Here is a 27,935-nt window from a genome sequence, read left to right as displayed (position 1 = left end):
ATCCATCACAGACCAAAAGAAGAGACTGATTTTAGGTCAGTCCTTTTTCATTTGGTAACAACAGTAATTCTACTTATAGAAAACAGACTCTCAAATCTCAAAAGTTTAAAGTTTCATTAGAAAAATCATAAAAATAAGAAAAGCATTCATCAAGAATAATAGTATAATTTCATTATCAAATTCATTTAAAACATGAATTACAGTATAGCAAGAGAAGTGACAGCATAAAGTCTTATATAATTTTAAAAACAAACATCACACCAAGTATTTTAGTCCCAAAATGTTTAAACCAAGCATCTGATAATGAGGTATCTTGTTGCTGCCTCTCTTTTATTTGAGGAATATAAAACTTAAGGTCAATCCAAGTTCAAGTCCACACCACAGTGCTATCTAGCACATGAAGGTGTCCTCCTTTGCTTCTTAGGAAGCGTGATTAGGAGTCATAGCCACAAAATTGAGATTATGATGATGAACTTTTTTTTTTTTTTTAAGTCTGCCTACTAAGTTCTATCTCTTCTTTCACCCACCCCTGGAATCTCCACCTCCCCTATCAGATTTAGATTTGGGAAGAGGTGATTTTGTTCAAAGTCTCTTAATTTCCTCAGTATTCAAATTATATCTGAGTTTATTTAAAACTTAAAAAAAAGAAAAAAGCTTACCTCTTTTTATTGTTTCATCAAGAAAACGTTAAAACCCTGACAGAAGCTTACCATCTTTTCCAACCCTATTCTATCAAGGACCCAAACAGCTCCTCATTTGCTATAGCAGCAGTGACGGGATGTGCATTACCAGCTCCTGTCAGCACTAGCATGATACCACAGACTGGATCTTTTTCCATTATTTATTCCCAAAAATTAGCAAAATCCTTTGTAATTAGTTGAAATCTATCAGAATAAATTCAGTCTCTGAAGATGAAGCTACTTGAGTTGTTCCATTCTGTTCATGCACATAACAAAAGGCAGAATCATTCATTTATCCTGAAAAAAACTAGACAGTGTGTGTGACAACTGCAAGCGAGGCTGGCTAAGACCCTGCAGCTCAGAGAAATTAAAGCAAAGTGCAAGCTGGAAGTGAGTTCTAAAGTTAAGTCTCCCACTTGATATTTAATTGCAATAAAGAAGGTTAGAGGAGGATGAATAGGTTCAATGTCTTCAACAATTATCGAGGTGGAAAGCCACCTCTGTGTGCTCCTCCACGGCCCCCTCTAAAGCCACCTCTTTCTCCTCGGAAGTTAGATCGATTTCTTTCTCGTCCACGGCCAGCAGAAGTTCCACCTCTTCCTCCACCTCTGGGAGCTCCACCTCCTCGGTCAGATTTAGATTTCGGAGGAGGTGATTTTGGTCGAAGTCTCTCAATTTCTTCTGTACAACCAGTCAAGTACGAATTAGGAGCACTGAAATAGGATGCATATGTTTCTGCATTGTAGTTGCTATTTGTAAGCGTTGGTCCAACGGTGAGCCAGCCTGAAATGGAGGAAAAAAAGGTTGTACTTTTTATTTGCAATTCTCTCCTCTCTTATTAATTCTTTAGAAGCTAGTTCAAATCCCCAATGCATTCTTAAAGATGTCCCGATCATTCATCCAATACTGATCTCTTTTACAGAATGGCACTTAACTGTGGTCATGTTTTAAAGATTTCACAGGTATATGTCTTGTTTCTCCTCCTGGATTGTAACTTTTGTAAAATATCCTCCTCATCCACGTACTATCTTTTGTGAGAATAGAACTTAGAGAAAAAAAATCCTTTACATTACACAGAGTTTGGGTTTAGTGAAACTGTAATAAATTATATATAATCTTCCTATTTATGTAAATGGTGCCATTTTCTGATTAAAATCTTGGAACCAACTTTTGCTCTACACTTGCTAACTAGAAAATATTCTCAGTTGATAGGTCTGAGAAATTCAACCACTACCATCTTATTCCCACTCATTCCTATCTTTCCATTTCTACTGCCACCCTCAAATTTAAGCCTTTATTTTTTTTTACAAGGTCAATACCCTACCACATAACACATGTGTAACAGACACACATATGTACTGTAATGATCTCCCAACCTATAGCTTCTTCTCCCTCTAAAAGTGGAAAGCCTAAAGCAAAGCTTAAAACATGTCACTTCTCTGCTCAAAAACGTTCCAACTGTTTCCACAAAGCCCAAATTCATAAATATGAAATCTACGATCTTTTACAATGATGGCTGAATGAACTTTCCAATAACACTTCTCATTAATGCTTTTCATGAACCTCTAAGTAAAACAATGAACTACTATAGTAACTGTTTCTATACTAACCCCGATTTTTGTGCCCATATTATTTTCTTTTCTATCCTGTCAACCTGTTAAAAATCCCACCCTTCAACATCCAATTCAAATATATTTCTTACATGAAATGAAAAGTATTTCTTCTATCTCAGAATCTCCACTGCACATTATACTTCCGTAGGTAAAAAGCTATTTTGCCAATTATATTGCTAGACAACTTTGCTTGTAATAAGGATATTTTCTGATTGATTAAACTGTCTTTAGAATGGAAGGAACTACAAATACCCAATACAGACACCATGTTCTGGGATTCTTTGGGTGTGGTGACTCTTACAGACATGCCCTTTGCAGGGGACCCTGAAAATATGCCTCTGGAGCATTACAAGAGACACAGCATTATTTGGGGCAGGTCCAATTATCTGTAAGAATTAGGTTATCTGCAAAATTAGGTTTATAATGTATCTGCCCCATCATCCTTAGGTTATTTCTTAGAAAAGTAGATGCATCATAAAAAGCTATAAAATGAAAAATATTTCACTAGGATCACATTCTAAAATACAGTAGCCATTTCTGTAAAATACTTAGTTCATTGTTTTTAAAAACATTCTTAGTTTCTAAAAGTGCATGAATACAGTAAGATTTGTAATAGTTGAAGAAAAAAAGGTCAATTATAATGTGTCTTTTATGTATTACCTGGCAGATACCATGATCAAGAGCACATTCCACACCTATGGGCTCTCACTGACTATTAAATCCATGAGATTTTTATTTGCTGCCTTCTAGTTTGTTTTTTGGCATGTCTGTGGTATTATGGAAGATAATATTCAATATATGTGGAACACCACAAACAAAGAATAAGAAACAGAAAATTTAAAGATATAATAAAAATAACTAATACTCTGTCTCCCTTGCTATGCTGTCTCTTACATAAAACATGGAAATCTTTGCAGAGTACACTGGCTATAGAAGTCCAAGGGATTCCCCTCTCCTCCAAATTCTGCATGGCAACATTGTGTTTTACTAGAAATTCTAAAGGTATTACTAAGAACATAGTAAGTTTAAAATAGTCTGGCTTGGGTGTGTGGTGGCTCACGCTTGTAATCCCAGCAATTTGGAGGCCGAGGCGGGCGATCACTTGCGGTCAGGAGTTCGAGACCAGCTTGGCCAACATGGTGAAACCTCATCTCTACTAAAAATACAAAAAATTAGCCAGGCGTGGTGGCACATGCCTGCAGTCCCAGCTACTCAGGAGGCTGAATCACTTGAACCTGGGAGGTGGGGGTTGCAGTGAGCCAAGATCGTGCCACTGCACTCCAGCCTGGACAACAGAGTGAGAACCGGTCTCAAAAAAAAAAAAAAAAAAAAAAAAATTGTCTGGCTTCAGAGTGTATTTGACTCACATAGTTATCTGTAAATTTTATTTTAAAGCAATGGTAAATTGTATTCCTAAGGTATATGTGAAATACCTTAGGCTATTTCCTTGAGGAAGAAGTGTATTTGAGGAGCAACTTAATAAACTAAGGTCTTTTTTTTTTTTTTTTTTTTGAGACAGGGTCTTACTCTGTCACCCTGGCTGGAGTACAGTGGCACAATCTCGGCTCACTGCAACCTCTGCCTCCCAGGTTCAAGCGATTCTTCTGCCTCAGCCTCCCAAGTAGCTGGGATTACAGGCACACACCACCACACCCAGCTAATTTTTGTATTTTTAGTAGAGACAGGGTTTCACCATGTTGCCCAGGCTGGTCTCGAACTCTGACCTCAAGTGATCTGCCCACCCTGGCCTCCCAAAGTGCTGGGATTACAGGCGTGAGTCACAGTGCCTGGCCATAAATTAAGGTCTCTTGAACAGACTCTCAATTGCACATACTATTATTTATATGGCTAACTCCCAAACATCTACACTTTGATCAATCAAATTTTTCTTCCTTATTTACATGTAGCTAATACTAAATTTTTGCAAGAGTTTCTTTCTTGAAACTCTTGCCTATTCAATTTCTTTCTTTCTTTTTGTACTAGTAGTTTACAAGTACAAAATTAAACCTGTACCCCTAACCTGAATATCAATCTAAAAATACTTCAGATAGAAAGATAGCAAGTAAATCCAAAGAAAGTAGAAAGAAAATAAAAAAGCAGAAATTAAATGAAAATAAACATGCAACAAGGCAATGAGAAGACAGTCACCGAATAAGAGAAAATATTTGCAAAAAACAAATCTGATAAAGTACTATTCTCCAAAATATACAAGTAACTCTTAAACCTCAACAATAAGAAAACAAACAGCCAAATAAAAAATGGGCCAAAAACCTTAAAAGACATTTCACCAAAAAAGGCATACAGATAGCACACAAGCATATGAAAAGATGTTCTACATCATATGTCATTAGAAAAATGCAAATTAAAACAACAATGTGATACCACTACACACACACTAAAATTGCCAAAATCCTGAACACTGACAACACCAAATGCTGGTGAGGATGTGGAGCAACAGGAACTCTCACTGCCGGTGGAAATGCAAAATGGTACAGGCACTTCAGAAGACAGTCTTGGCAGTTTCTTACAAAATTAAACATATTCTTACCATACAATCCAGCATTTGTGCTCCTTGGTATTTACCCAAAGGAGCTGAAAACTTATGACCACACAAAAACCTGTACACAGATTTCCATTGTAGCTTATTCATAATTGTCAAAACTTGGAAGATGTCCTTCAGTAGGTAAATGGATACAAAAACTGTGGTACATCCAGTGGAATATTACTCGGCACTAAAAAGAAATGACCTATCAAACCATGAAAAGGAATGGAGAAATCTTAAATGCCAATTACCAAATGAAAGAAGCCAATCCAAAAAGGCTACATACTATACAATTCCAACTATATAACATTCTGACAAAGGCAAATTATGGAGACAGTAAAAAGATAAGTGGTTGTCAAGAGTTGTGGGTAGGAATGAATAAGTGGAGCACAGAGGATTTTTAGGGCAGTGAAACTATTGAGTATGATCCTATAATGGTGGATAGATGTCATTATACATTTGTCTAAACTCACAGAATTATTACACCAAGAGTGAATCCTAATGTAGACTGTGGACTTTGAGTGATTATGATGTGTCAATGTAGGTTCATCATTTGTAACAAATGTACCACTCCGTTGGGAGATATTGATAACTAGAAAGGTTCTGCATGTGTGGGGGCAGCAGGTATATGGAAAGTCTCTGTGCCTTCCTCTCAATTTTGCTGTGGACCTGAAACTGTTCATATTTAAAGTACAGCAAGAAAAGGAATCAAATGCATAAGAACTTTATTTTACACAGCACCATGTCCTATTTCTTGACATGCATAACCCAAAGAATCATAAAGTTGTTAACTGAGGTCCTACCTGGTCGAATTGTACTATCTCTTCCAAACAGATGAAGGCGTCTTCTACCAAGACAAAAATGCTCAATTATATGAAAAATTTCTACAGGTTTTTCTATATTGCCAATTTCAGGTTCTTCTGTGATAATTAAGTCAATGTCAACATTAGCATGAATGAAGTCCCCGTCTGTGCTACGCTTCACAGTTCCTTTGATCCCCATGAGGCAGTGTTCCTAAATAACAAGAGCAGACCAATTAATCTGTTTTCATCAACGGTCATTCCAACACCTTTCACGTTTCTGATGTCCTCAATTCTAAAACAATCCTCATTTCTCCGAATCTTTGGGATACAGTTATTTCTCTTCTTTTTTGAGACTGGGTCTCACTCTGTCACCCAGGCTGGAGTACAGTGACATGATCTCAGCTCACTGCAGCCTTGACCTCCCGGGCTCAAGTGATCCCCCCACCTCAGCCTCCCAAGTAGCTGGGACCACAGGAATACGCCACCACACCTGGCTAATTTTTAAATTTTCATAAAGACAGGGTCTCGCCATGTTGCTCAGGCTGGTCTCAAATTCCTGGGCTCAAATGATCTACCTACCTTGGCCTCCCAAAGTGCTGGGATTACAGAAGTGAGCCACCATTTCTGGTGAGATACAGTTCTATGGGCAACAAAACAACAGGAAAACCTAGATCTCTGGATGAGGAAAGACTGCCATGTAAATAAGAAAAACAAACTCTTTTCTACGCACTCACTTACAACACTCAGTATTTTCAGAATACTTCATTTCTGATTCCAGATGTGTGGGTTTTTCCCATACCAAGCCAATTCTCCACTTCTCCATCAACACTATAATTCAATTCAATTCTGACACTATCTACCTAGTTAGTACAGACCCCACAGGTCAAGGGCTGAGAACCACATGAATGCCCCACCTTCAGATACCAATCACAAGTCCAGATTGTCACCTGTGCTTCTGACCAACTGCCTATAAATCAGAGGTTCCCATGACCTCTTCCTCAGGTTAGATCATTTGCTAGAACAGCTTGAGGAATTCAGGAAAGCTCTTCACTTATTATGACCTATTTATTATAAAAAGATACAACTCAAAAATAGCCAGATGGAAGAGACACATAGTGAAAAGTATGGGGCATGAGGCATGGGGCATGGAGCTGCTGTGCCCTCTCCAAGCAGACCACTGTCCCAGAAACTCCACAGGTTCACCAACCCAGAAGCTCTCCAACTCCTGTCTTGGGATTTTACGGAGGCTTCATTACCTAGGCATGATTCCAGTCCAAAAAAGATTTAATAAGAAAGACCCTCCCACCAGTGGCTCCCTAAAAAGTAAGAACAAAAACTGTTAAAGCCTGATACTAGCAGGGTAGAGTCACAAGAAACAGAAGTTCTCAGGAGTTCTTGTAAAGGAAAAAGAAGGAAAGAAGAGAGAAATACGTCTCTAAGCTGGCCAGCTAGAGTCTTGCTATCTCTTCTTTCTGAGCCTGGAAAAATTCTGTGGGTCAGTGTGATCAAAAGCCTTTACCTAACTTAGAAATACGGCATTTAGGACATGGAGGAATATATACTCCCCTTTCTAGCATGGTGGGGTTGATCTAAGATAATGAATAAAACATTTTAAAACTAATTTGGATGTATTCCTGTAATGCTCAATGCTGTCTTTACAAGTCTAAGAAAAGGATCTTTTCACTAAAGTTAAACAGTATATAGTGATTTGGAAAAGCTTGAGAGAAAATCATGAAAATTTTAAAAAGCAAATCAGTAAAGGCAATACCTTTGTTCTCTGAAAGACAGCCTTTGGATCTAAAGTCTTAGTCTTCCCAGGATTGTTTTTATTGGTTTTAATCCAACAAATATCTTCACACCTTCTGTAACCCCATTTTCGTAAACACTAGAAACAAAAGAATTTTAAACACAAATCCTTAACTTAAAGAAATAAACAATACTTACAATAACCGCCAGCATTAAAAAAAACTTTCTAGAGGTTTCAGACACTATATTCCAAGGTTTCCAGGTAATTTTGTTTCAGTGTAGAATATAAAAAGAAATGCTAGTCTTTAAATATATAGCCATAATACGGAATGCATATGTATCTTTTGGATATCAATGTCACATATATAGTTAAATATCAAAACATAGAAAGGATTACATCATCTCCCAATTCTACATTCTGTTGTCATCAATGGACACGGGGTTTTAAATTGTAAGCACTCAAGACCTTCTGTAATCACAAAATAATCCAAAATACAATTTGATTCCTGCCAGCTCAATATTCTATTCTCTGACAAAGGTATATACTGTTGAAAATTTTCTAAATGCTAACTTCAAATGAGAGTCTTATAAAACTTTATTTCTATATTTAATACAACTGTAAAAATGTTCAAACTTAAAATTGTTACGTGTATCTCTTTGTTGGGTAAAATGGTACTTTCATCTCTATATAATCTAGAAAATAAGAGATGTGAACCTTAATGTCCTAGAAGCTGTTATATATTAACATAAAACAAATACCAGCTAAATGATTGCTCACAGTGACATCTGAAAGTCTACCATATGCCAGTGCTGGTTAGCTGCTGGAAATAAAAACATGAATAAGACACAGTCCCTATCCCCATCAATTTAAGAGTAAAGGAGGGAAAAATAAATAAATAAGTATGGTATTGCTGGTATGATGATCAAGTACATATAAAGATATAGTAGAGGTGGGTTGGGGGCTAGGGGAGGGACAGCATTAGGAGAAATACCTAATGTAGATTACGGGTTGATGGGTGCAGCAAACCACCATGGCACGTGTATGCCTACGTAACAAACCTGCACGTTCTGCACATGTATCCCAGAACTTAAAGTATAATAATAATAATAGTAATAAAACCTTCCAACAAGCTTCCTTTCCACCACAGGAAATCCTGTTGGGAGTTCCCCCTGAACCAAAAAAAAAAAAAGATATAGTAGAGTATAAAACATACACTTTTCAGGAATGCTTATTGGGTAATGTAAGATAACACCTCAAAATGAAACTTAGAATTTTATTTTATTTTATTTTTTGAGACAGAGTCTCACCTAGGCTGGAGTTCAGTGTGGTAGTCTTGGCTCACTGCAACCTCCACCTCTCAGGTTCAAGCGATTCTCATGCCTCAGCTTCCCAAGTGGCTGGGACCACAAGCACGTGCCACCATGCCATGCTAATTTTTGCATTTTTAGTAGAGATGGGGTTTCACCATGTTGGCCAGGCTGGTCTTAAACTCCTGGCCTCAAGTGATCTGCCGCCTCTGTCTCTCAAAGTGCTGGGATGACAGACATGAGCCACTGTGCCCACCAGAATTTTATTTTAAAATCTCCAAAATCAAGATCAATATCTGTTCCTGTTACTAAATATTTATTTTGCACCAGGTGTCATTAACATCACTATGACCTAAATTCTACATGTCCTAATCCACTAATTTATCAAAAGATTATGAGTATTTCTCATGCTGAATTATTTTTTTAAATCATTTTTCGCCAAACTCTCACCAGTATGATAAACTGCTACATAAGCAAATAAGATAAAAACTTCCTGGATGGCTACTCAGGAGGCTGAAGTAGGAGAACTGCTTCAACTGGGAAGCAGAGTTTTGCTGTGAGCCAAGATCACACCACTGCACTCCAGCATGGGCGACAGTGCAAGGCTCTGTCTCAAAAAAAAAAAAAAAAAAAGATAAAAACCTCCTAATCATTTTCAATCTAATTTGGGGAATCAGAGGAAAGATCAAAGTCAGATATTAAAGTTAAAACAAAGTAAATACCAATATACCTATAAAAACATGTATGTTTCGCTCTTACTTTTCTATAGCATCTTGAAGAGCCACCACCAAAAAAATGGAGATATCCAACTGAAATACAGTTATAGTCTACCGTGGAGTTAATAAATGATGGCAGCAATGATGTTACCCAACAGCCTTACTATTTATATAAAGAATATAAAGTAATTGTAGAATTTCAGAATTTGGGCACAATCTTATTTCCATATAATCATACTTATTATCTCATATAATCCTACCTAAATTTTTCAATTGTCAAATGGATACCTCCCCAAATTGGAATCATTAAATGAGATAGTTTGGTGTATAATAACTAATATGTCATAAAAACGTAAAGTGTCAACCAATAAAATGTGATGAAATTGAGACCCTCAAGAGTGAGTATCTTTTTGCCCAAAGTCTTACTGTTGCATAGCAGCTGAATTGAGAGCAAAATTAAGACTTCTGATACCTAGTCATAATACTGTTGTTATTCTTGTTTAAAACAGCATATATATTATTTTGTTCCTTTTGGCGAAGGCCAATCAGGGCCAGGGGTGGTGGCTCATGCCCGTAATCCTAACACTTTGGGAGGCTGAGGTGGGAGGATCCCTTGAGCCCAGGAGTTTGGGGCCAGCCTGGGAAACATAACAAGACCTCATCTCTACAAATACTAAAAAAATTAGCCAGGGGTGGTGGTGTGCTTGTGGTCCCAACTATTAAGAGGCTGAGGTGGGAAAACTGCTTGAGTCCAGGAGGTCGGGGCTGCAGTAAGCCACAATTGTGCCACTGTACTCCAGCCTGGGCAATACAATTGGTACCTTGTCTCAAAAAAAAAAAAAAAAAAAAAAAAAACACTCCAATAAAAAAATAAAAAATAAAAAAGCTGTGAAATACAATTAAATACTAGATACTTAAAATAAGTTCAGGTATTATAACTTCTTTCTCATTCATTCATGTCTTCTATATGCTGTGTTACTTTTCCAATTTTATTTGACTTCCATTTGGATTTCAGGAGCCAATGCTCCTGAATACTTTTAGCTACTCATAGAAAACTTTTTAGCTACTCATAAAGAATTGTAAATGATACCAAGCAGCTCATTTTTGAGGTATAATTTGGAGTTTCAAATCTTTAAGCTGTTCTCTTCCTGTACTTGTAATGAAGTGTCTTTTGAAAGAGCGACACATTCATCCCCAGTGCTGGTAAACTAACTTACAAGTATTGCCTTTCTTCTGTTCTTTTCTGGACAGTTTTTTTCTCACTATTTTAGAATTATTTAAGAAACAAAGGACAAAATAACATCCACTTTCAAACATCCTATGCAACATACTGTTACATTTTTTTCTTATTAATTTAAAAATCCACTTTATAAAAGCACCATCTTACCACTCTTCCAAGGTCCAACCCCTCCCCAGAACCACACCAGAGAAAAATAAATGATCGAGGTGCTGCAATCTCATCAATTTCTAACTTCATAATCTGTAAGAAATCAAAACAATATTGCATGAAAGCATTTTGTTTCCCATTCATCCTAAATCCAAAAGAACAACAATTAAGATTTATTAGGATAGATGTGTTCCTTAAGTGTATTAGTTTCCATTAGGAACTATAATAGAAAATAAATGTTATCCTTAAAATTACTTGTTCTATTGTTTTGTTACTTTATATACAAACAACACACACATGTGTGCACATATATACATATATACACTTGCTTTTATATGGAAAGAGCTTATAGGAAACAATAGCTATAGACTTATGGAATCTTTTAAGATGGAGCTTGAGACAGATTCTCCAGCAATGTTTTATCATTTACTGAAAAAGAACGAAGCACTTAACTGAGCCCAATATTAGGGACAAAATTAAAATAAAATATAACAATAAGTGTTTTGGGAGGACTGTGATATCCAGTGTCTACAGAAGAACTTCTCAATAAATCAATATACATATTTTGCTACGATTACTACTTTTAAGTCTGAAATGCCAAAAAAAAAAATTCTCTTTTGACACTAATTCTAAAAGTTAAGTGTTGATACTTTAATGCTTGTGTTCTTAAGTAAAACACAATGACCACTACTGACTCTAACATGAAAAAGAATACCTGTGAAACCCACTTTTCTTATTTACATTTTGTTTATTACATTAACTACTGGCACTTTCTTTAGGACAGTATCTCATAAAAGTTAAAGAGCTTAGGGCTCTGGGGCCAGACAAAATTTTTCAGTATGCCAGCCAGAGTTGAAGTACAGTGAAATTAAACTGAAATCAAGAATTTGCATATAAAATAGAATTTCTTTATTTTAAAAACTGTATTAGTTTATTGTATCTAATTGAAACTCTTGTACCTTCACTGCTGAAACCTCACGGATTGGCTAGAGAAAACAAAATTCTGCCTAATTATTAATAAAGGACATAATCAGATTCATTGTTTAAATTTTTTCTTTTGATCAAACTGATAAAAAATGGTTTTTAATATTAATACTCAACTTTAATGAGGATATGGCTAACTAGACATTCTTAAACTCACTGAAAGGAACGTAAATTTATACCCATCTGGAAAACTTCTCTGCAATAAATACAAGAGCATTAAGTCTTTAATCTTAAGTCTTAGAAATACTACATTCTGTGCACTTTTCTGATTTTTCAACAATAAACACAGATAACACTTTAAACAGGGAAGGGGAAAAACTTTTACATTATAGGAGCCATACAAATGTAAATAAAAGTGCTAGGAATATTAAAGCTAATAGGAAAAGCTTCAAGGAAGAGGAAGAATTGGAGGTAAATCTTGGAAAAATAGATATTACCAAGAGTAGTAACTACCATTAACTCAGAAAGGGACATGCAAAGATTCCAATCCATTTCCTAAGAAACATGTCTTCCAGTTTCAGTCCTTTCCTTGCCCCATATCTTTTCTAGAAGTGCAGGACGCTCCTGATTACACTCTCCCTGAAACTCACTGTTCCCTTGGTTTCCATTACATTCATACTCTCCTGGTTCTCTTCATTCATCACTGAACAACTCATTTTTAAATTTCTTTTATATGTAGTCTTTAAATGTAAATGTTTTCCCAGGCTTTACTGTCAGTCCACATTTTTATCCTGAGACACGATCCCAGGATAAACTCATCTATTTACATGGATTTTATGTGATAATCCTCTAAAATATGTATTTTGAAACCAGATCTGCCTGTCCTTAGAGTTTCATATTTTACTCCTATGACCTCTTCCATTTGAACGTCTCAGATATACCTAGAAATCAACTTGTTCAGTATTATTTAACCTCTCTAATCCTGCTCATCTTCTGAAACTCACTCTGTTGGTGATAATTCAATCCACCTATCCCAAGATAGAAACCCTGAGTTATCCTTAACTCTTCCCCTCATCCCAATCACTCAATCTTACCAAATCTACCTCCTAAACATTACTGAATGTATCACCTTCTTTCCATTCCTACTATTACCCTAATTCAGCGTGCCTTCATCTCAGCATTAGGTTACTCTAAGAAAAGAGTCTTCTAATTATTCTTTTTCCAGAATTTTTTTTTTTTTTTTGAGACGGAGTCTTGCTGTGTCGCCCAGGCTGGAGTGCAATGGCATAATCTCAGCTCACTGCAACCTCTGCTTCCCGGGTTCAAGCTATTCTCCTGCCTCAGCCTCCTGAGTAGCTGGGATTACAGGTGCGTGCCACCACACCCAGCTAATTTTTGTATTTTTAGTAGAGATAGGGTTTCACCATGTTGGTCAGTCTGGTCTCAAACTCCTGACCTCGTGATCCACCCGCCTCGGCCTCCCAAAGTGCTGGATTACAGGCGTGAGCCACCACAGCCTGCCATTTTTCCAGAATTCTTTCCCAGACTCTAGCCCAGCTTCCAAACACCAATCTGACCTTTTCACTAAACTGGTTAAAACTCTTCAAAGACTTATTAATGTCTTCAGAATAAAAGTCCAAACTCCTAACACATCACCTCAAGATAGTCCCAATCTGTGTTCCAACAATACCAACCTACATACAGGACCTCCACCCCACAACCAGATAGTCGTTTGCCTCCATCCCTTCTGTTCTTGTTGTTCCTTCTGCTTGTAACCCCAGTCCCACATCTTTCTTGGCTAATTCCAACTAATCCATTTATATTGTTCAGGTGTCACCTCCTCTATGTTCCTATGTCCCATCTACTCTGGTTTGTTCAGTTGTTCTTATGTCATCTTATGCAGGACTCCATCGTTTAATCAACAAAATTGTAATTATGTGTCCATACAGGGTATTTATCCATACTTTACTACACGGTAAGCTGTTTAAAGAGTAGAAATCATGTTTTTATATATATAAAAAAACTCTGATGTTTACTGAAACTAATCAAATGCAGAATGAATTATGAATCATTCTGTTTTTAAACTCCTCTAACTATATAGCCAAGGACTCTAAGACCAAAATTTTGAGTCTTCTACAGCCTATTCACTTGCTATCTGCTCAATTTTTGCCTCAAAAAGAAGAATCAAATTAAAGATAATGTAATATTAGTCAATGTACCTTGGACCTTCAGCTATAATTTACACTATAAATCTGTATTTATAATCCCTACAAAAGTAGGGATGATATTTATTATCTCACTTTCTGACCAAATACACATATTCATTTGAAAATAAATAATTCATTACAATGTAGAAAGTTTGATCATACATCATCCCAAGTCCAGCATTTTTCATTAGCAGTGATGCCAGTTTCTCTGTAATATTCTTCTAAAGGGGGTTCCAGAAGAATCACATCAAATTTGGGTGTTAGTTCTCTGATGTCAAAGGCTTCTATATCGGCTTGTAAGTACCTATTTGATTAAAGCATTAAAAATGAGGTTTTTTTAAAAATGCTTTTTAAATAAGATTTTCAAGTACCTTAACAGATGGTAATGAAAGAAATGTCTTAGATATCACTAAACATTATTACTAAACACTATTTACAAAGTAATCAGTAAGCTAATTACTAAAGGCCTTTTTATTGAGTCTTTTTTTCTTCAGTATCGACTTAAACCATCTACCAGTGATCTTTCTTAAGACATGAACGTAATTAAACTACATAGTAAAAGTCCTATTATTCCCCATGTACACCCAGAATATATTCTTCTCTCAATATTAAAAATCCATACTCAGATGTGTCTCTGAAACCCTTTCCATCCTCAGCTGAATTTTCTAAGGAATATCACATTGTTTTATTCTTAATTGTTTAGCTAGAAAACCCATTTCTCTGTAAGCTTTAAATTCTTCCCCCTAAAACACAGTTTTCATATAGTTTTCTTTTATTAGTTTTTTTATTAGTAAAAATGTTTCTAAAGAGTCTTTTCATGCTACCTAAGTTAGTACTGGCCTTTGCTGAAAAGTTATTTTCACATAGCATGAAAATATTTTAAATTTAAAATACTTTAAATGTAAATGGGTGTTTGTTTTTTTTTTTGTTGTTAGACAAGGTCTCACTATATTGCTCAGGCTGAATGCAGTGGCTATTCACAGGCCTGATTATAGAGTACTACATTCTCAAACTCCTGGGCTCAAGTGATCTTCCCACCTCAACATCTCATTAAAGGTGTATTTTAGGCCAGGCATGGTGGCTCATGCCTATAATACCAACACTTTGGGAGGCCAATGTGGGAGAACCAATTGACCCCAGGAGTTTGAGACCAGCCTGGGCAACACAGTGAGACCCTGTCTCTATTTAAATAAATAAATAAGTAAATAAGCAAGCAAGTAAAGGTGTATTTTAAAATACGATGAATATTACAGTATACTTAGACTTCCTCTCCACATACTAAAACATTCTGTGGTGCTTCTAATGACTTACAGAATACATTTTTTTTTTTTTTTTTTGAGACAGAGTCTCACTCTGTCACCAGGCTGGAGTGCAGTGGCACAATCTCGGCTCACTGCAAACTCCACCTCCTGGGTTCAAGCAATTCTGTCTCAGCCTCTGCCTCCCAAATAGCTGGGACTACAGGTGTGCGCCACCACACCCAGCTAATTTTTGTATTTGTAATAGAGACAGGGTTTCACCATGTTGGCTAAGACAGTCTTGATCTGTTGATCTAATGATCCGCCCACCTCAGACTCCCAAAGTGCTGGGATTACAGGTGTGAGCCACCGCACCCGGCCCAAAATACATTTTATCATATCATTAAATGTACAAAACATTCAAAGCTAAATTCTCCAATTTCAGAGATCTCATATACATTTCTGAGGAAAACATTATTCTGTTTAGCAACGGTTGAAATGAATTATCATATTCCAAATTGTTAAGAATAGTATCTTAGAATGCTAAGCTGTAATTAATATTTGTTTTCTTCTTTTCCTGAATCTAAGTTTTCTAAGCTTCCTTTAACAAACAAATTACTTGACAAGAAGTCATTTAAAGGCATTTTAAGTAAGCTATCAAGAATATGGAGTCTCACTCTGTCACCCAGGCTAAAGTGCAATGGTGCGATCTCGGCTCACTGCAACCTCTGCCTCCCAGGTTCAAACGATTCTGCTGCCTCAGCCTCCCGAGTAGCTGGGATTACGGGCGCGCGCCACCATGCCCAGCTAATTTTTGTATTTTTAGTAGAGATGGGGTTTCAGAACGTTGGGCATGTTGGTCTCAAACTCCTGACCTCAGGTGATCCACCTGCCTCAGCCTCCCAAAGTGCTGGGATTAGAGGGGTGAGCCACCATGCCCGACTTGGATGACTTTTAAGAAGAAAAAATATTTAGAGGCACTTTAAGCAAATTATCTGAAAAGCTGAAAAAAAACTGAGAGCCCATGTGAACTCAGCACCAGAGTTTCAAATTAACGTTTTTGCTATAATGAAGAAATAGGGCTCAGTGCGGTGGCTCATGCCTGTAATCCCAGCATTTTGAGGCTGAGGGGGGCAAATCACCCAAGGTCAGGAGTTTGAGACCAGCCTGAGCAGCATGGTGAAACCCCGTCTCTACTAAAAATACAAAAATTAGCCAGGCATGGTGTGTGTGCCAAAAATTAGCCAGGCATGGTGGTGTGTGCCTGTAATCCTAGTTCTTCAGAAGGCTGAGGCATGAGAATCACTTGAACCCGGGAGGTAGGCGCTGCAGTGAGCCGAGATCGCGCCACTACACTCCACGCTCCAGCCTGGACAACAGAGCGAGACTCCATCTCAAAAAAAAAAAGAAAGAAAGAAAGAAAAGAAAAGAAAGAAAAGAAAAGAAAGAAAAGAAAAGAAAGAAAAGAAAAGAAAAGAAAGAGCCAGGAGTGATGGCTGAAAGGCCTGTAGTCCAGCTGAGGTGGGAGGATTGCTTGAGCCCAGGAGATGGACACAAGCCTGGGCAACATAATGAGCACCAGCCTTCAAAAAACAAAAAGGCAGAGAGAAGAAACAGAGTAATAAAGCATGTTAACATAAGTGCCAAATTTAGGAAAAAGAAAAAAGGTTACAGGATAAACAAACTGATACTTTAAGCCTGAGTTGGGAATAAACAGTAATTGAATAAAAACACTTACATAGGAGGAGTGTTAGATTTAGCTATTAACTCATCCTTTAGCCTGATGAGCTCCCTCAGTTTAGGATATTCTTCAAATCTGTCAGCTAAACCTGAGCAGAAAAAATAGTAAATTCCGAATTCAACTCAATTGAAGTTAGTATTAGTAATTCAAAAGTTATGAGCCCTCTCAAGAAAACAAAATAATACACATGCCACTTGACTCATATCTTTAAGGAAGCTTAATTTCTAATAATTTTAAATAATATGTATGCAGATTTCATAACTAATGACATGCAAGTAAAAACCCAGACGTTCGCCGGGCACAGTGGCTCACGCCTGTAATCTCAGCACTTTGGGAGGCTGAGGCGGGCGGATCACGAGGTCAGGAGATCGAGACCATCCTGGCAGACACGGTGAAACTCCGTCTCTACTAAAAATACAAAAAATTAGCCAGGCGTGGTGGCGGGCGCCTGTGGTCCCAGCTACTCGGGAGGCTGAGGCAGGAGAATGGCGTGAACCCAGGAGGCGGAGCTTGCAGTGAGCTGAGATCGCACCACTGCACTCCAGCCTGGGTGGCAGAGCGAGACTCCATCTCAAAAAAAAAAAAAAAGAAAAAAAAAACAAACCCAGATGTTCTAAAACCCAGTCCAAGTCAATAAGCCACTTAATATCACATATTTATTAAGTTAAACAATCACCCCTAGCATCCAGTTTAACATTCAGGAAAAAAGAAAAAAACAACTACCTTTCTTGTGTGATTCTTTTCCCCCTTCCTCTTAGCTAAAAAAAAAAAATTCCTTATCCTAAAGAACCTGATTGTTAAGATTTTTACTTAATTTCTTGGATAGTTATTCAAAGCAAAGAAAATGAGTGTTTCTTTTCTTTCCAAACAGGAAGCATATTTATAACAACATAAATTATATGAACTTCCTAATTTAAAAACCAGAAGTACAAATATTAGTAACTTTAATATCAAAGAAAAAAAGAAAACGATTTTGTAAAGCTTCCTCAATCAGTGGTTGCAGATCACATTTCAAATAAAATGAATTTGAAGATTTTATTACAGTCAAGTTTCAAGACAGCAGAGTCAGCTTCTAATCATCTATAAAACAGAAGGTACAACTTTTCCTCAATCTGTAATAGTTTTCTAAGTATGTTTTCTTTGCCTTGGGGAGGCAGGTATCCTAAGAGCAGAGCAGTTTATGTCTAAATTTGGTTATACAATTTAACCATAAACTTTTATGCTACATCTACATTTTGCTTATAAAAACATTAAAATTAGTCTATTTCAAGAGTAATGTTGCTTACAAGTAACAAAGGAAAAACTAAATTTGATTATATCAAAAAGAGTGTTTGTGCTACAAAATATACTATCAAGAAAGTGACCCACAGAATGCGAGAAACTATTTGCAAATTATTCATCAGGTAAGAGACTTGTACTCAGAATATGTAAAAAATACACGCCCACACCCACACACAAAGAGAATATATAAAAGACTCGTTATTCAATAGTAAAAAGAAAGAGAAATAATTTAAAAATACACAAAGTATTAGGATATTTCTCTAAAAAAGATATTTAAATGGCCAATAAGCATAAAGAAAAGATGCTTAATATCATTAGTCACTAGGCAAATGCAAATCAAAACCACAATAAAATACCACTTCACACTTACTAGGATGGCTACAATAAAAAATAGATAATAGTAAGTGCCCAAGATGTGAAGAAATTGGAACCATCATATATTGTTAGTAAAAATGTAAAATCATGCAGCTGCTTGGAAACACATGTGAGTAGTTGTCAGAAAGGTAAACATATACAATAGCATATTACTTGGCAATTTAAAAACATGAAGTACAGGCACATGCTTCAACATCGATGACCCTTAAAAATACGCTAAGTGAAAGAAGCCAGTGACAAACCACCACACACTGTATAATTTCATTTATATGAAATGTCCAAAATAGGCAAATGTATAGAAATAGAAAGTACATCAGCAGATACTTAAGGCTGAGAAGGGGTAGATGAGAGACAGGAAATGGGGACTGACTGCTAATGGGTACAGGGCTTCCTTAGGGGAGATGCAAATGTTCTAGTATAGATTATGAAAATAGTTGCACAATTCTGTGGATACATTAAAAAAAAACTCTTTAAGTGAGTGAATTGTACAGTATATAAGTATTATCTCAATAAATCTGTCTAAAATGCAAGAATAGGCATAGTACCAAATGGAGCCAAAAAGAAACAAACAAAAAAATAGTAATATCGATTATAGAAAATACGGGCCCTGTGGGGCCCGGCATGGTGGCTCACACCTGTAATCTCAGCACTTTGGGAGGCCGAGGCAGGCAGATCACCTGAAGTCTCAGGAGTTCGAGACCAGCCTGGCCAACATGGTGAAACCTCGTCTCTACTAAAAACACAAAAATTATCCAGGCACTGTGGTGGGTGCCTGTAATCCCAGCTACTTGGGAGGCTGAGGCAGGAGAATCGCTTGAATCTGGGAGGCAAAGGTTGCAGTGAGCCAAGAGAGATCACCCTACTGCACTCCAGCCTGAGCAACACAGCAAGGCTCTGTCTCAAAAAAAAAAAAAAAGAAAGAAAGAAAAAGAAGGTATACCAGAAGCACTGAGAACAAAAAAAAGACATCAAGCTGGAAAAATAATTTTGTTAGAAATATCCACAAATTGGATAAATTACATGCATGTAATTGAGAGTCAGCAATAGCGTATTCCAAATAAATCTGACAAATCTGACATACCTACATCCCTGATGAAATTCTGAGGTCTATGTCCAGTGTCTACAAAATGTTGGCAGTAATCGTTATGGGGATTTAAGCTCTGTGTTCCCTAAATTTAAAAACAAAATTAAATTTGTAACATGCATTGTAATGGCAGATAAATTATCTCTGTACTGTTTTCTATTACAAGGTCATATAAAATGCAATCAATTGATAGATTTAAAAATTAGTAATATTTGAAAATACAACTAAAATTATTACTTTTCAGTAGCTACTGATATTAATATACTGTTATCTCACACTAAATAACCAAATACCAGAAGACTATTTCATAAGTAATTTTAAATAATCTTTATTTTATAACAATGATCCCTCAGTAATTGAAAAATATCTTGAAGACAAACAGGTATTTAAAATCTTTTCAGGTATAAGCTTAAATATGAAGAGTTACAAAATTTGAAAGTTATTTACTTTACCTTAAGAAAAGTACTAGAATCTTTGTAAATCTCTTCTTCATATGGCAAATTTTCTTCATCCTGTTGCATTTCTAGTTCATCCTTGAAAAACATAAGATTGAGTAAATATTTTACAAATAAGGGCTATTTCTCTAATTATCACATCCTGATTAAAACTCAACATATTTTATTTCCTTAAGATTTAATAAATGTTTTAAATTAGCATTAAAGTCAAACATTGAAGTCTTCGCTTTCCCATCATTAGATCTAGCTAGTTGATTATTTTCATAAAAAAATTTCCTCACTATCATAAATAATAATTACTGTAAGTACTATTTTGTTGGTTGATTTGTCTAAAACTAATTATCTCATATACAATACTATATAAGTGTTAGAGTCTAGTTTGAGTCATGAAAGATATGACCACCAATGTTGCAATATGAAACTGCTAAGCTTAAAGGTCAAAAAGGTTAGAATATCAGCAACTGCATATAGTTCGACTTAAAATAATCACTAACATTTTAATTAATAAAAAAAGTCTCAAACATTTAAGTTACATATTATCAGAACTGCAACATATAAGACAATATTCACAGGATTAGCTATTATTTCACTGAACTTTCAAGAGATTTTATTGAAACTATACATTCTTATCTCTATTATATACAATTAACTTGAAAAAACAAAAGTAAGTTTTTTGGACCATAATACTTTCAACTATTTCAACTAAATATTGCAATTACAAGTTAGAAGTTGGGTTTTGCCTGAGCCTCTTTCAGAAATATTTCTACAATGTAGTCTAGGCCATAAATCTTAAAAATATCTTGATTGTACTATCCAATATTGTTAACATGGAATAACAACTCCGCAAAAAAGATGACTGCAGCTTCTCAAAATCTGATCCAATCAATTACCCAAAGTTTTGTGGTTTTTCTTTTTTTGGGAAACAGAGTCACTCTGTTGCCCAGGCTGGAGTGCAGTCGCATGGTCTCGGCTCACTGCAACCTCTGCCTCCCGGGTTCAAGCAATTCTCCTGCCTCAGCCACCTGAGTAGCTGGGATTATAGGGGTGTGCCACCATGCCCAGCTAATTTTTTGTATTTTTAGTAGAGACAGGGTTTCACCATGTTAGCCAGGAGGGTCTTAAACTCCTGACCTCAAGTGATCTGTACGTCTTGGCCTCCCAAAGTGCTGGGATTACAAGCGTGAGGCACCACACTGGGCCCAAAGTTTATGATACGCTTATATCCTCAGTCATCTTTAAGAATATTATTGCCTACTGCTGGCCAGGCATGGTGGCTCACACCTATAATCCCAGCACTTTGGGAGGCCGAGGCGGGTGGATCACGAGGTCAGGAGTTAGAGACGAGCCTGGCCAATATGGTGAAACCCTGTCTCTACTAAAAATACAAAAATAGCCAGGCATGGTGGCGCGTGCCTGTAGTCCCAGCTACTCGGGAGGCTGAGACAGAAGAAAGAAGAATAGCTTGAAACCGGGAGGCGGAAGTTGCACTGAGCTGAGATCACGCCACTGCACTCCAGCCTGGGTGACAGAGTGAGACTCCGTCTCACAAAAAAAAAAAAAAAAAAAGAATATTATTACCTAGTTCTTACCAGACATGCTAAGTGCCTCATATATATAACCTAATTTAATCTACACAACTCTTGCATTAAGATAAGAAAACTGGCAGGGCATGGTGGCTCACACCTATAATCCCAGCACTCTGGGAGGCCAAGACAGGTGGATCACCAGGTAAAGTGATCAAGACCATCCTGGCCAACATGGTGAATCCTCAACTCTACTAAAAATACAAAAATTAGCTGGGCATGGTGGTGCACGCCTGTAGTCCCAGCTACTTGGGAGGCTGAGGCAGAAGAATCCCTTAGAATCCAGGAGGTGGAGGCTGCAGTGAGCCAAGATTGTGCCATTACACTCCAGCCTGGTGACAGACCGAGACTCCGTCTCAAAAAAAAAAAAAAAAAGAAAAGATAAGAAAACTGATAAAATGGTCTTAATGTAACTGGTGATAACATATGCCACTGACAATTATTTTAGCACATCTTAAAATTAGGCTTTCCATCAAATTCGTTTTCCTGGATATGAATCTATCATTTGGATTTATGTTTTCTTTGACCATAAATTTATTTCACTCTCTACTTGCCTTGTATTCTTCCATTTTGTCTTCATCTGTCTCTCCTTCATCCAGATACTTACGTTTTGCATTTGGAGCAGAGGTATCATAGGAAGCCCTGAAAAATAAACAGAAATATCACCCACAAATATATACAAGATGTATAAATGTATCTATTAATAATAATAAACAGGTTATAAAAACAGAATAAGACAAATTTTAAAGAATATCTATCTATGCAGTTTATAAGTCATCCAAAAAGTCAAATAACCTGATTGATAATTCTGTGTTTCATTTTTATGAGAAAGCAACCAAATGAGAAAAGAAGCTGCCATAAGGGACATATTGAAAATAAATTTATATAGTATGTATTATTTTAATCTGTTTTGAGCAAAACAGATGTCCAAATTGAAAACTAGAATAACGAAAAAATTTTGAAATGCTTTCTGAACTACCAAATAAATACCACTTTTAGGATAAAGTATATTTTCTTTTATAAAAATTTTTAGGCCGGGCATGGTGGCTCATGCCTGTAATCCCAGCACTTTGGGAGGCCGAGGCAGGCAGATCAAAAAGTCAAGAGATCGAGACCAGCCTAGCTAACATGATGAAACCCCATGTTTACTAAAAATACAAAAATTAGCTGGGGGTGGTGGCACGCACCTGTAGTCCCAGCTACTTGGGAGGCTGAGGCAGGAGAATCGCTTCAACCCTGGAGGCAGAGGTTGCAGTGAGCTGAGATCGTGCCACTGCACTCAAGCCTGGTGACAGAGTGAGACTCCATCTCCAAAAAAAAATTTTTAAATACATTTGTTTATTTATAGTATATATGCTAATTCTTAGTCTAACATCCATTTTCTAAGTACTTTACAAATGGGAACTTACTATCCTCAGAAAATAAATATTTCATAATTAATGAACTGACAATAAAAACCATTGTGTCTAAAATCATTATTTTGATGCTTTTCTTAATACACTACATACCTACCTAGGGTTATTTATTAAAACAGTAATCCTTTCACAGTTTTTTTTTTTTTTTTTTTTTTTGAGACGGAGTCTCACTCTGTCTCCCAGGCTGGAGTGCAGTGGCACAATCTTGGCTCAGCTCACTACAATCTCCGCCTCCCGGTTTCAAGCAATTCTACTGCCTCAGCCTCCCCAGTAGCTGGGATTACAGGAGCCTGCCATCACGTCTGGCTAATTTTTGTATTTTTAGTAGAGATGGGGTTTCACCATGTTGGCCAGACTGGCCTCAAACTCCTGACTTCCTGGGCTCAAGTGATCCACCTGCCTCGGCACAGTGGCTCATACCTGTAATCTCAGCACTTTGGGAGGCCAAGGCAGGTGTACCACTTGAGCCCAGGAAGTCGAGGCTGCAGTGAGCCATAATCATGCTACTGTACTCCAGCCTAGACAGCCTAAGCAACAGAGTGAAACCCTGCCTCAAAAAAAAAAAAAATTATTTGACTGACCTGCAAGTTTCTCTGGTTTCAGCAATTTCTCTCTGCTCATCTTTGCTATTTAACACGGCACCAATGCTGTCGGCACTTTCAGCTCCCAACTGAGAAAAGGCAAAATCAGAAATTAGATTACAATGCATTGGATAGCCTTTCTGGGCATTTGTAGCAGCATTTAATATATTACTTAAAAAACAAAAACACCTTAATTCACACACACACACACACACACACACACACACACACACAACAATGAATTATCAGCTTGCAAGACAAACTGGAAAAACCCTGGAAAAAAACTGCATTAAGAATGAGTTTGACAGCTGGCAAAACATTTTATGCTTTCAGTTATACAGCTGCTCCTTGATTTATGATGAGGTTATGTCCTGATAAACCCACTGTAAGTTGAAAGTAAATCTGTTTCAAAATAAATGTTGTAAATGCGTTTCCAACTTACAATATTTTCCACTTATGATGGGTTTATCAGGACATAACTCCATCGTAAGTCAATGAGCAGCCTGGATGCCTATCACTCTCAAACCATCATAAAGTCAATTGTTAAGTCAAATGATAGTAAGTCTGGAACCATCTGTATTTGAAAATAACACACTTTAGCCAATTTCCTGTGAAGTAATATACACAATTTAATATAAATTGAGCATTCCAAATCTGAAAATCCAAAATCCAAAATGCTCCAAAATCTGGAACTTTTTGAGTACCGACATGACATTCAAAGGAAATGGTCACTGAAGCATTCAGATTTTGAGTTTTGGTATTTGGCATGCTCAACCAGTAAGCAATATGCGAATATTCCAAATCCTGAAAAAAACCTGAAATCCAAAACACTTCTGGCCCAAGCATTTCAGATAAGAGATATTCAACCTGCAATAGCAATAACTAAAAAAAGCAGATAAGACAATGTTTGCACAGGGTTGTGGGTACCATGTTAAACATTTTGTAGGCATCAGCTTATATAATGTAACTTATTTATCCTATGCTCTAATAAAAATCTATCCAGTTTTCCTCAAGCTAAATCTTACTATTTATAGACACAAAGCTGAACTTTACTACCTTAAAATGGTAACATAATTTTGTTTGGCAGTTGGGAAAATTTTGCAAAATACAAACAAATGTAAACAAATAATGGTTATAAGGCTGGCTAACTAAAGTGCAACCAATTCATAAAAGACTTTAAAAGCTAGAGCCCCTGGCATCTGTTGAGTGTAAAACACTCAACAAATAATTGTCCTATGAATGTATCTTGAGTCAAATAGAAGTGTGAATTCAATATTAAGGAGTAAAACATCTTCTGTGGTGGCAACAAAGAGCTACTGAACATTTTTGAAGATAATACGATAAAAGAAGTTGGGGAAAAGAAGACTTAGAAAGGATACTTGATTTGCCCAAGATCGTAATGCCAGCAGGATAAGGAACAAAGGAACAAATCTGATTCCAAGTTCCCACGGTTTTAGCCGTATTCCACAAATCTGTTCATCAGATCATAAAGAGGATAGGTTTCAGAAGTCCATTTACTAAAACCAAGTTTCATTACTGAAAAATAACAGCAAGATGACTAACTACAGTCTATGACATAGCATTGCTCCTATCACTTTTACTGATCTGAATACTAGAATGGAAAATACAGCCTCGATTTTAAGTAGAACTGTGCACAATCTGTATTTTCTGCATGTGCACTCTACTAATCAGCAAATGTTAACTTACTCATACACAAGAAAGAAGTGAAGGACAATGTTAGAAGGCAAGCTTTGGGGAGACAAACCTAGGTTCTATTTCCCAGCAGAGAAGTGAGCGACCAGGAGTAAAATTCCTTAATCTATGGAGCCTATTTCATTACTTGATAAGTGAAGGTAATAATACCTGTTTCAGGAGATTATTGTGACTAACACAGAGTAAGATTTCAAATACTAACTGTGGATGTGACAAGGATACTCTATAGAATCTAAAATTTACACTCAGGCTACTTCCAGTGTTGTCTTCAGAAAGATGTCAAAGAAAATACTGTAAACGTTTTTCATAATGAAACCACAATCTCAAGAATTTGGGGCTGACGACGAAGAAAAAGTAAGAAATAGATGACCATTTAAATAGTGAAGAGAAATGTAGGGGATAACATGACATCCTGGCGTGAACATGCCAGACACTCGGTGGGAGTTCCACAAAGCTTAAAGGCTAATCCTGGCATTCGGTTAGCACCACAAAGACCGCGGAAGGAACTGGAAAAACATTCGAATCTCCGCGAAAATTGAGAACTACAAAGGGAGAACTAGGGATCAGGATCGCAGGTCCAGAAAGGCCTTAACAGCAGCAGGTAGAGAGGGGACGGAAAAAGGCGGGGTGTGGAGGGAGGAGGCGGCCGCGCACTTGCATTCTCGATCCCTCCCACAGGGGCCCCCAAGGCCGCGGACCTGCTGCGCGAGGAGCTGTCGCCGTAACTTCTGCCGCTCCCGGATCTCCTGCAAGCGGCTATCCATGTTCCAAATCCTGCTTTTCACTACCCCGAGTACTTGTCAATCGCCAGTAAACCCTTGTCCAACCCTTCTTCCAAGCCTGTGAAACACAATAGTCACCGGGAGCTTATGAACAGAGTATCCTCACAGCTTTCCGCAGTAGAGACTTCCGGCGCGGCCGGAATTGGCTCACTTGGCCCGGAAGTCCCGCCTCCTTCTGGACGCTTGCTATGTGACGCCACTTGGAAGGGACTCAGTAAGTGGTCTGTTGCGCCACAGGGGTTTCCAGGGCCCTCGCGGGTTGGGGTGGTCTGAGCTAGTCTGAAGGAGGACAGTCAGCTGACTTCTCCTTTATTTCTCTTTTCCCAGGATAGCAGGTTCCCTTGGTGTATTACAGTTTCTGAAGTGTTTATTCCCTTTTCAATTGATTCCACAGATCCTGACGTTTAAAAAATTGCCAGATACCTTTTTTTTTTTTTTTTTAACAGAACACAAACTTAAGCCAGATTGCCTAGGATTGAACCTTGGCCTCACACTTCCTAGCCGAGTGCCCTTGGCTAGTTAACCACCTTCGTGAGCCTCAGTTTTCTTATCTGTAAAATGGGATTCATAAGTGTCTACCTCACAGAGCTGTGATTGAAAGGATAAATAGCACCTGGCACATAGTGGTGTAGAAGTGCTTATTATTGTTAATATTTTATTTACCTTCACGCAGGTAACAGCCACAACATCTGCCCACTCTTCCCCACACCTTACTGTCCCTTGAAATGTTTCTCATTTTACTATAGTATGCATTTTTTGGCTTCTTGCCTTTAGGGAAATGAGTGTGTGATAGTAAAGTGTGTCTTGGTTTATGTCCTAGGAGTCAGAAGCTAAGGGACTCCTTTTTGTGCTTGTACATTTGTCTTAACTGAAAATAACCCAAGGATAAGGAAACAAATAGCTTCCTGAAATTACTCAGATTGTGGGGGTGAGGGGTGAGGGCTGAGGGGTGGTGATTCTGTCTTCATAGGATGGCAGCAAAGGCCAAAGTCTTATTTGAGTTATTACCATTATTATTCACCACATTTACCATCTTATTTCAAACTTACAGTGGCGGAAGTGGACAAAGACATCATGTTGCCTCAAGTTTAATTAGAAATCGCGGTAAGTACTTAACAAAATTAGTAATAAGTCTGTTCTTTCAGAGTGGATTTAATTTTCAGAAATAATATTAAGTCATCCAGATCAAAACCAGTTGAGTCAGGCTGGGCCAAAAGTGGGCAAGACTAGATTCCCCTAGTCATGCCCACTTTTATAGAAATAATTATAATGTATTTCCCAAGAACTAGATCTGAAAGACAATTTTCAACGAGTAGTCCTAAACAATTCCTTGAGTAATGTCAGCACTACTTGGATACTGTAAAATATTTATGTTCATGTGAGTTAAAGTGTATTTGTTTAAAAATCAGTTGTATTATCTGGCAATCATTTAAGTTGAATACTGATTTAAATTTTACCAATGGTGAGAATAGGCATTTATTCACTTAAATATCTGTTGATATTGATTGAGCATTTTATATGGCAAGCACTGTGATAGGCCCTAGAGTCTATAAAGTCTGTCAAAGATTAAAAACTAAAGTCAGTTTTTCTTTATGGAGTTTACTGTCTAATGTAGGAGTTTTTTTTTTCCTGATAAGGTGCTATGCAGGTTACTTGCCTGTAATCTTTGAACCCCATACTCACCTACCCTCTGCTTTGAGATGATGGCTAGGCAGGGAGTCTGCAAACTACATTTCCCAGCCTTCCTTGTTAGATGGCTTC

The 27,935-nt window shown here is 37.2% G+C and overlaps 1 protein-coding gene and 1 long non-coding RNA gene across 10 annotated transcripts in view; one reads left to right on the top strand and one right to left on the bottom strand.

Annotated features, from left to right (window-relative positions):
• Positions 1-99: 99 nt before the first annotated feature.
• On the bottom strand, positions 100-27,935 carry METTL14 (methyltransferase 14, N6-adenosine-methyltransferase subunit). 3 transcript variants are annotated; one of them, XM_058436706.1, is made up of 12 exons: positions 27,858-27,935; positions 26,091-26,232; positions 23,680-23,768; positions 22,238-22,325; positions 20,098-20,178; positions 19,643-19,730; positions 16,903-16,993; positions 14,089-14,230; positions 10,796-10,888; positions 7,407-7,523; positions 5,639-5,849; positions 100-1,463 (listed from the first exon to the last, which is right to left on the bottom strand). In XM_058436706.1, exons 2-12 carry the CDS (start codon positions 26,154-26,156, stop codon positions 1,159-1,161), a joined length of 1,371 nt encoding a protein of 456 aa, XP_058292689.1. In that variant the 5' UTR covers positions 26,157-26,232; positions 27,858-27,935; the 3' UTR covers positions 100-1,158. The 3 variants fall into 3 exon arrangements, with proteins under 3 accessions (XP_058292689.1, XP_032002277.1, XP_058292690.1); XM_032146386.2 differs by lacking the exon at positions 27,858-27,935 and having other exon boundaries at positions 26,091-26,321; XM_058436707.1 differs by lacking the exons at positions 22,238-22,325; positions 23,680-23,768; positions 26,091-26,232; positions 27,858-27,935 and adding an exon at positions 21,784-22,029.
• The window catches only part of LOC116463333 (uncharacterized), an 84,189-nt gene continuing 82,514 nt past the window's right edge, over positions 26,261-27,935 (top strand). For 6 of the 7 annotated variants that reach the window (XR_009212887.1, XR_009212886.1, XR_009212885.1 and 3 more), the window contains exons 1-2: positions 26,425-26,847; positions 27,226-27,278. This is a non-coding gene — a long non-coding RNA (uncharacterized LOC116463333). Of the gene's footprint in view, positions 26,389-26,424; positions 26,848-27,225; positions 27,279-27,935 lie in introns of those variants that run through there. The other variant, XR_009212882.1, reaches the window with a different exon arrangement.

This window comes from Hylobates moloch, unplaced genomic scaffold, assembly GCF_009828535.3.
Source record: "Hylobates moloch isolate HMO894 unplaced genomic scaffold, HMol_V3 SCAFFOLD_3, whole genome shotgun sequence".
Lineage (NCBI taxonomy): Eukaryota > Metazoa > Chordata > Mammalia > Primates > Hylobatidae > Hylobates > Hylobates moloch.
The sequence above is the reverse complement of the archived record's forward strand: the minus strand, read 5'-3'. Positions and strand labels throughout refer to the sequence as shown.

Bases quoted from the DNA above. Each gene is read 5' to 3' on its own strand.
- METTL14 (XM_058436706.1), bottom strand. From the start codon at position 26,156: ATGGATAGCCGCTTGCAGGAGATCCGGGAGCGGCAGAAGTTACGGCGA. The intron at 20,179-22,237 runs GCAAGTAGAGAG...ATGTTTTTCAAG, and splicing joins ACAAAATGGAAGAATACAAG to GATGAACTAGAAATGCAACA. The intron at 7,524-10,795 runs GTAAGATGGTGC...TTTTGTTTCTAG, and splicing joins GGTTGGACCTTGGAAGAGTG to TGTTTACGAAAATGGGGTTA.